A 9,205-nucleotide genomic window follows, 5' to 3' on the forward strand; every position below is an offset into this window, starting at 1 on the left:
ATTTTTCCTTGATTTTGAATGTTTCATTTGTTAAATTATTTTAATGTTTTTGTTGATGTGTTAAATATTGCACATTTTCCCATTTAATTTTTATATTTATTGAATTTGAATAATAATTCTATGTTCTAAAAAGTAAGTATACACCATTTATTTTTTGTTTTATGTTATTAAAGTCTTTAATGCTTGTCTGAGCCTCCTTTCATACTGAACAGAGGGGGAACAGTATCTGACAGTAATATTCCCATCTGTCAGGATGCGTTCCCCCTGTTTAAATGGTCAAATTTAATGATATCCGCCTGAAGATCACAGGACTTATCTGTTGTTGGGAAAGAAGTCAGGACTCAGGAGTATGAATTTGAAGGATGTGTAATCCTCCTTTCATACTGAGCAGAGGGGGAACAGTATCTGACGGTAAAATTCCAAGCTGTCAGGATGTGTTCCCCCTGTTTAAATGGTCAAATTTAATGATATCAGCCTGAAAATCACAGGACTTATCTGTTGTGGGGAAAGAAGTCAGGAGTATGAATTTGAAGGATGTGTGAGCCTCCTTTCATACTGAACAGAGGGGGAACAGTATCTGACAGTAATATTCCCATCTGTCAGGATGTGTTCCCCCTGTTTAAATGGTCAAATTTAATGATATCCGCCTGAAGATCACAGGACTTATCTGTTGTTGGGAAAGAAGTCAGGACTCAGGAGTATGAATTTGAAGGATGTGTAATCCTCCTTTCATACTGAGCAGAGGGGGAACAGTATCTGACGGTAAAATTCCAAGCTGTCAGGATGTGTTCCCCCTGTTTAAATGGTCAAATTTAATGATATCAGCCTGAAAATCACAGGACTTATCTGTTGTGGGGAAAGAAGTCAGGAGTATGAATTTGAATGATGTGTGAGCCTCCTTTCATACTGAACAGAGGGGGAACAGTATCTGACAGCGATTTATAAATGAATGAGCACATTTTGCTCCAAAAGTTCATAATAATATTACAAATACAAATATAATTACAAATATCATATTTTTTATCAATAGAAATAACAGTAGTTGGTTGTGTTAATAAAGACACAAAAACATAAACACATGTGCTGTTGTCCCAGTTTAAAAATATAACTTGACTGTCATCAAATTTGGATTTTAGCGTCTACAATACAACATCCTCAGATAAAACTCGCTAAAAAAGTCCGTTTTGAACCATAGCTCTCTCCACAGTGCCTCTGTGGTACGAGCACAACAGCTCGTGGGCGAGCTTTTTGTGAACGCGCGCTTCCTTCGCCCTTCGGGGCACTTCGGATGGGGGCGGGACCAGGGGAAACAAACCTCGACGAGGAAACAGAGCTCGATACAACACCTGTCTATGGCAGAGTGGATGACGTCATACGTCGGGTTGCCAGAGGGAGGAATGTAAACAGTCACCATAGCAACATGTGAAAACTCAACGAGGAGTCCGACGGCCAGTTCAATGTCCGGGCAGCAAATTAGTACAGTAGCCTACAGTATTTGCCTCTGACATGAAGTGAAGTATAAAGTAGCACAAAATGGAAATACTCGGGTACAAGACGACGGCCTCGGGAATTATACTTAAGTACAGTATGAATAAATTATTAAGTTAAAATCGACTATTGTTTATTCCGCATGTTAATGTTTACCTCTTCTTTACCTCTTTTACCATTTTTTATACTGGCAAAACATGCCTGTGACATCCGGATTATTTCTTAATGCAAAAGTCTCACAGATATTTTGTGTTTGTTCGGATGCACAGCGGTTGGTTGTGATTCTACGAGTGAAAGGTAAATACGTACGTTATTCAACGAGGTGACCTTAAATGACTCACGGTGACTGACGCTGACCTGTTCTGCATCACAGCAACACCGACACAGCACTGTAGACTGTAGTTACCGCTGTATGCTGAGCCTTGCGTCAGGCACCTGAGTCAACAGAGGGACGGGCACCGACCACAGACCAGGAACACACCCGGTCCACTGACTCAGAACGGTGCGAGACTTAACGGGGAAGTCCAAACAACAGCACGAAATTAACGTCCAGCAGGAAAACTAAATATTATTTTCAACTACGCTTTAACAACAAGAGCGAGGAGGAAGTGAAGTCTCTTCCGGTGTTTGGGAGCGAGAGGAATGAGCGCGGACAGGCAAGAGCAGGAGGACGAACTGCTCGCTCTGCACAGTATCTTCGGTTCGGATGAGTTTCTTCGGGATGAGTCGAAGTTTGGCGGAGACCTCCGAGTGTGTGTCGAGCTGCCTGCCGCCTTCACTGTGGCTCTGAAAGAAGGTAAACAGGCCGAGTGGGGGAACATTATGCTGGAGGCACGAAGAGAAGGGCGTGGAGCTTTAACTGTCGATAATATGATGTTTTCCTACTGTGCACAATATACATGTGCCACACTGCGAGGTCCTTCCTATAAACAAACTAATTGTAGTAAATGTAAAAAGTAAATGTAGTTACATTTCAGCACTGATTAATTGAAACATTTTAAAAATCATGTTTAGAAAATATATGATGAATGTAAAAAAAAACCAAAAACCTAAGAGTCGAGACTAAAGCAAAGTGATAAGTATGGATGTGTAGATGTGTCCACACCAGAAAAAGAACGTGGACAACAGGAATGTGTCTTCGGTTATTTTTTATTAACTATGCGCTTGTCTCTTAGGTGAAACGCTGAGCCAGTATGAGATATCATTCCTCCCTCCTCTCCTTCTGACCTTTGAACTCCCTGAGGACTACCCATCCTCCTCCCCTCCCTCCTTCACCCTCACCTGCAGCTGGCTGACGCACTCACAGGTAATCAGTGGAAGCGATGTGGGTCGATTCAAACATTATTGGTTGCATTTACAACCTGCCGGTGACTGAGCCAGAAAGATTACTTTAGATTGCAGTGGGTCAATAAAGATTACATCAGTCTGTTTGCCCTCTCCTCTCCTCCTACAGCTCTCTGCACTGAGTGCTCAGCTCACCGATCTCTACCAGGCCACCGGTGGCGCTGTGGTGCTCTTCAGCTGGGTGCAGTTTATTAAAGAAGATGCCCTCAGGTTCCTGGGCATCGATTCTCTGCTGGAGCTCCCCTCTGGTGAACACAGCACATTGAACTGTAGCCAGGACTCATTAGATGTTGCACTCTCAGAACCAAAGAATAATAAACACACTCCAGCCACAGGACCGACAGATACCCAAAGTCTGGACCTCTCTGCATTGTCATTGGAAGCTGAACAGACCCTCCAAACCTCGGAGATTAAGGCTGACTGCCAGGATGATCAGTCTAAACAAATAAAACAGGAAGATTTCTTAAATGAAGGGAGTGTGTTGCTTACCTCCAGCTCCTCAGGCCCACCTGATAAAACTGAGCAAGGAGCTGCTTCTCTGCCAAGAGAATCCCCTCCAAATGGAGACCAAACCCTCTCTGGTTTCTCCCTGACTCCCTCACAAGCTCTCCTCTCCCAGATCTTGATCTATGACGCGGCCCAGCAGCAGAAACAGTTTGCCACCACCGTGTTTGACTGTGGTGTGTGTTTTCAGGGCCTGCTCGGTCTGGACTGCGTGCAGCTGCCTGAGTGTGGCCACATCTTCTGCCGGGCCTGTCTCTCCCAGTTCTGTAAGCTCCAGATAACAGAGGGGAGCGTCCAGGGTGTCACCTGTCCTGAGGCAGACTGTAAGGCCGCTCCTACACCTGCACAGGTACAGTCCTGACCTGTCTGTCTGCCCTCGCTGCCAACTAAAGCTTCTTCAGGAATGTCTCTCTTTTGTTGTGAGGCTTTGGGATGCTGAGCAAGGAAGCCTGAATCCGTTTCTATGTAGAGCTTCAATTTAAACTCAGTAGAACGTAAAATGCCTTCATTCAAATGGACTTAAATGCAATTCAAGGTACTTACTGATGCTTCTATATGACCTACATAAGCAAATGAGACCATCTATCAAATGGTGGGAGAAGTCATGAAATGAAAACTATATTTCATGGCAGAGTGCTGAGGATGAATTGAGGAGTCTCACAGCTGAGGGAAGAAGCTGCTCTGTAGTCTGATGGTACAGCACTAAAACAAAGTTGATGCGATTAGCGTTATTAATCTTACATAGCACCATACAATTAATCCCCACTGTGCATCCTGCAAACTATGGAGGACCACAAGTGTCACAGAAATAGCAATAAAGCATTTAACTCATTGTACAATACAAACAGGCATTAATACGTTTCTCAACAAATTAATTAATTAATTAATCAATCTATTTTAAATAGACTACAATACAAAGTAATTGTTTATTTGATATTTTAATGGCCAATAAAAACAACATTTACAAATTAAATAGTAATCCATCAATAAGTAGTTCAACTTAAAAAGGGATTTACAAAAACAACATAAAACACTACATCAGGTACATCATTTAAAAATACGATAAGGAATTCAGAAATAAATAATAATAATAAAGAAGGCAGATTCCTTTATATCTGCATTTACATTACCCACTGCCTTTACTTTCCTATTGGTTATTTGATGTCATTGTCACCTGCAGAAATTTGTCATGCCTGGTGATAATAACCAGTCACACATGGACATGTAGACCAGGCTAATCAAACCAGCGACCTTCCAATAACAAGACGCTGGCTCTACTCCTGAGCCACAACCACCCACAGCAATTGGATCATTATTGCTGATGTATTGCTGTGTAAATATCCGTTATTGCTGCAGGGGGTAGAGCTGAAGCAAACTGTAGCTGCTTTATATGTTGTGTTATAAAAATGTAGTAAAGTATTTTCATATTTGCTGAGTCGCAAGTTTAGCTTTAGCCATTGAAATATATGTAGTGGGTTAAAATAAATATATGGTATTTTACTCTAAAATGAAATGGATTAAATGTATAAGTAGAATAAAATGTAGACAAAATATCTCAAAAGTCCAGTAGTAAATGTACCTAGTTACTCTCCACCACTGAAGATGTGGTCATATAGGCACATTTTTATTTCTGTTTTGGTGCCTTTGCTGTGTTATGAAGGTTATTATTTGAATTTGCATTGCCAAATGCTGCAGCGAGGCCAAAGATAAACGACGTTCAGACAGAACTGCAGGTATTTTGTATGCCATGATGTGCACTTAGCGAGCTCAGTCTTCGCCAGTGCACCTGGTGCACAACCTCTGTAACAGCGATACTTTTTTAATATATTCCTTCAAACACATTTTTGGTATTTCTGACCTGCAATACACCAGTACCATACTATTTTTTCTGCAATTTGGCTTAAACGCAACACACTCCTTTTCTCTTTCTGACCTCATTGCTGTTCTCTTTTCTCTGTTGTGTAGGTGAGGAGTCTGGTAGGAGAGGAACTGTTCAGCCGCTATGATCGTCTCCTGCTGCAGAAAACTCTGGACTGTATGGCAGGTGGGTTTCCCTGACAGTATATAATATTTTTTTAATAAAAAATGAAGATGGATTCAAAGCATTTATACATTAGACTGACCAGAGAACAGAAGGAATATAGCGATTTCTCTGGGGACGTCTCATCATTTAGAAGAATTGTTTTCACTGGTCACTGCACTGGAGTGAATTAAAATGTGCATTTAAATGTTCTTATTAATGACAAGAGTCAAGAAAGAGAAGTTTGTGGAATCGCCTCATGTCTCTTCTTCTCTCTTCTCCTGCCAGATGTAGTGTACTGTCCCCGGCAGTCCTGTGGTTCACCTGTCATCTGGGACAGGTCCGGCACTGCAGCGATGTGTACTGTGTGTTCCTTTGCCTTCTGTGTCGCCTGCAAAAAGACCTACCATGGAACAGAGGACTGTCAGGGAAAGAAGATCCTGACAGAAAATGACGCACAGCAAACCTCTGCTGGCCTGCCGCAGTCTCAAGGTACACTGGAAGTGTCATGTGAATACTTTTTTTTACTTTTTCGGGGAAAGAAAGTGATTAAAGCTGCTGTAACTACTGTTTTCAAGCATGAGCGACCTACAAATATTCAGTTGTCACAAAATTAACGGAACACAAATGAATAACTATGACATTAAGAAATAACACATCAAGAATATTTGAATTTCTTTGATTTGTTCAATTTCCTCTAGGAATTGAAACATTTTAAGGTTGCCTTGGTCACATGACATGACATGGTTGATATTTTCATAATACTATCAATAGTGGGCGAATTGTAGCAACCTTTGGTCAACAAATGTTTAGTTTTTGTGGATGCAGATGTGTGTCTGAAGCAGTGCTCTGTGTTGCTTTGTGTGACTCAGAGGGGCTGGAGGCTCTGTGGGACGACTATGCCAGTGGCAGTAAGCAGAGGAAACAACTCCTGGAGAGCAGATACGGCCGCAAGACAATGCAGCTCAGTGTGGGGGAGTGTCTGAGTGAACAGTGGGTGGACATAAACAGCAAGAACTGTCCCTACTGCTTCTCCAGAATACAGGTATTTATGTATCCACCTATACAAGCATAGACATGTTAGCACATGAGCTTGTTGCATGTCTCTTTACTGTTTTAGACCACCTTGTCTTTGCAACTTCACAGCCTGTGTTGTCGTGTTTACGTTGCAGAAGGACGGAGGATGTATCGTGATGACATGCTCTCGGTGTATGCGGATGTTCTGCTGGTCCTGCCTCACCAAACTGTCATCACATAGTGGAGACGGCCACTTTGATGACGGCCGCTGCGATTCCTACTCATATGACTTTTAACAGACACTTGAAAACACACATGAATGCAAACACGTAAAAAGATGATGTGAAGCATGTTTTTCAAACGATGATCATCCCAACACAGTCTGAATCTGATGCTTACTAAAATTGTCTCACTGTCAGGAATCTTACCTTTACATGAGAACCCCATATGGTTCCATCAAGAAAAGCATCAGTAAAGAAGAGAAGAGGCTCTATATAACAGTAACCCCCCGTCTCTCTCGGTTGTCTGTGGACGATTTGTTTAAGTTCTTTAAAGCTGCTGGGCTTTGGCTTTTTTTAAGTGGGTAGAGCAGGTCGTCTAGTGATCGTAAGGTCACAAGTTCGAATCCCAGCTCCCCCTAGTTGCATGTCGAAGTGTCCTTGAGCAAGATACTGAACCCCAAATTGCTCCTGATGAGCAGTTGGCGCCTTGCATGGCAGCCTCCGTCATCAGCGTATGAATGTGTATGAATGGGTGAATGTGGAATGTATTGAACAGCGCTTTGAGCTGTCGTTAGACTGGAAAAGTGCTATAAAAATGCAGACCAATTACCTTTTTTTTTTTTGTGGACTCCAACCTGAAAACCTAACCTGAGTCCTTAGTGAAGGACTGCAGTCTTGTCCCTCAGTGCAGAGGCCAAATGAAACACTAGATGGCAGAAACAACATACTTTAGACATACAGTGTTCTGCTGTGTATTTATATGGTTTACTGTGGGTTTATTCCTAGATGTGGGTTCCTTCCTATTGTATTAAACCTCCAGCTTTCTACCTTTGGCTGCAAACCAAATATGTACATTTAAATATCATAAATGAACTGAATGTATGGCACTTTCAATGTTTGGAAGCATTACAAAGCAAAGAGAGTACGCCAAGTTTATTATTTAAAGTGTTATATATGAGCATGCAGAGAGTGGGAGGGGTGCAGATCATGCAGGTTGCTTTGATGAATAATGATGAAATACTGCTGAAAACGTAAAGTGTGCGAGTTGCAATTAGTCTTGTAAAATATGTGTATTTTTTAAGTTATAATTTAAAAGAGATGTACTGCACTGTGCCAGAGGTTATGGTTATAAACTATTGTTGTACTGCAACAAAGCAGGATGAGTTATCCGTTTCTCCATTTCCCTGTGATAACAAGTTGTAGTTGTTTTGTTTTCTCAAGATAGAAAGTTATTTAAGTCATCAGCACTTTAAAAAAAAACATCGGTTGTTTTCCCAAGATTATGAGATAATTAATATTGTGATTCATAAGAGTGGACCATTACATGCACATTGCCCTTGAGGAAGAATTTTGGGAATTTCACAGCAAACCACATGAATTTTTTAAATGACTTGATCCGAACATTTCATCCTAAATTAAGCTTTTAGGAATAAGAGGGAACAATCTTTTGTTATCTTATAATTATTCTGTGATAATGTCATAAATAAATCCTGATCTCAAGAAAACTAATACAATTTAACTTGTTATCACAGGGAAATTAAGGAAATAGTTTGTCGGACCCTGACCGTTATGGTCGTCCATAACTAAGATTTCAAATATATAACTTCAATCAATAAACTCCAGAGAGACTGTTTCTGAACTTATTTTAATTGGACTGTTTTTTTTTTCATTAAATGCCACTTTGTGTCACCTCGGAAACGTCAGACCAGAGGAAAAGGCTTTATTATTATTCATAGAAGTCAGCTGCAAAGAAATCTTCCAGCCTTAACCTTATTATAGGAGCATATTCAGCCCCTATTCTTCAGAAACACACAGTATACAAACATTGTGATTCCCTACAGAGAGCACCCTGCAGGTAGGTATCAGGCGTTCTGCATCTACAGACTGACTTCCTGTTTTGGAAACCTTCCCCTTCCTTCCTCGCTGTTCTGTCATAACAGTGGAACAAAGACCAGGGTTGGATATCCTCAGACTGTCTGAGACTTGATCGGGAGTCTACAGCTGTCTTTTATAAGAAGCCAAAAAATACTGGCCCTCTCTCCTGCTGTGTGTGTGTGTGTGTGTGTGTGTGTGTGTGTGTGTGTGTGTGTGTGTGCGTGTCTCCATCTCTTTCAGGAATAATCCAGTGTCCACACAGGGGTCTTCACTTCCTCATAAATGTCTAAACAACTGTTTGCCTTTCTGACCCACAGTCCTGCCGCAGGGCCCCGGAGGACAGGAACTGGGAGAATAGTCATGTGAGTGTGTTTGTGGTTGTCAAGCCTCTTTGGCGGCACAATATAAAATACAAACATGACGGGGTGAAAGGGGTCACTCTGATTGATGAACCTAGAGAATTATCACCTGAGTTTTGTCTACATGTTGTCCACGTTTGTTGGGTCTTTGCATGCTGCTGCCAGTGTATGGCAGCAAGTCTGTGTCGTTGTGACCCTTTTCGGCACCCAGATTTAGGTCCTGTTTAGATTCCATGACGATTCTGAAGATGAAGTGTGGATTGTGTGGTTCAGCAGGACAGAGAGGGACACAGTTATTACGGCTGGTGTCCTTTCGTGTCACTGTGACTCGTGAAGAATTGTTCAATCTCTAAGGAGGGAGGTGTTACAACCCCAAG

General features: G+C 41.7%; 1 protein-coding gene across 2 annotated transcripts; it reads left to right on the forward strand.

Moving 5' to 3' along the window:
• Positions 1-1,406: 1,406 nt before the first annotated feature.
• Positions 1,407-6,877, forward strand: LOC115592083 (E3 ubiquitin-protein ligase RNF14-like). 2 transcript variants are annotated; one of them, XM_030434620.1, is made up of 9 exons: positions 1,407-1,580; positions 1,758-1,785; positions 1,862-2,284; positions 2,664-2,794; positions 2,942-3,685; positions 5,302-5,380; positions 5,645-5,848; positions 6,229-6,401; positions 6,529-6,877. In XM_030434620.1, the coding sequence occupies exons 3-9, from the start codon at positions 2,131-2,133 to the stop codon at positions 6,667-6,669; spliced, it is 1,626 nt and encodes a 541-aa protein (XP_030290480.1). In that variant the 5' UTR covers positions 1,407-1,580; positions 1,758-1,785; positions 1,862-2,130; the 3' UTR covers positions 6,670-6,877. The 2 variants fall into 2 exon arrangements, with proteins under 2 accessions (XP_030290480.1, XP_030290479.1); XM_030434619.1 differs by lacking the exon at positions 1,407-1,580 and having other exon boundaries at positions 1,608-2,284.
• The last annotated feature ends 2,328 nt before the right edge of the window (positions 6,878-9,205 follow it).

This window comes from Sparus aurata, chromosome 11 (assembly GCF_900880675.1).
Source record: "Sparus aurata chromosome 11, fSpaAur1.1, whole genome shotgun sequence".
Classification (NCBI taxonomy): Eukaryota; Metazoa; Chordata; class Actinopteri; order Spariformes; family Sparidae; genus Sparus; species Sparus aurata.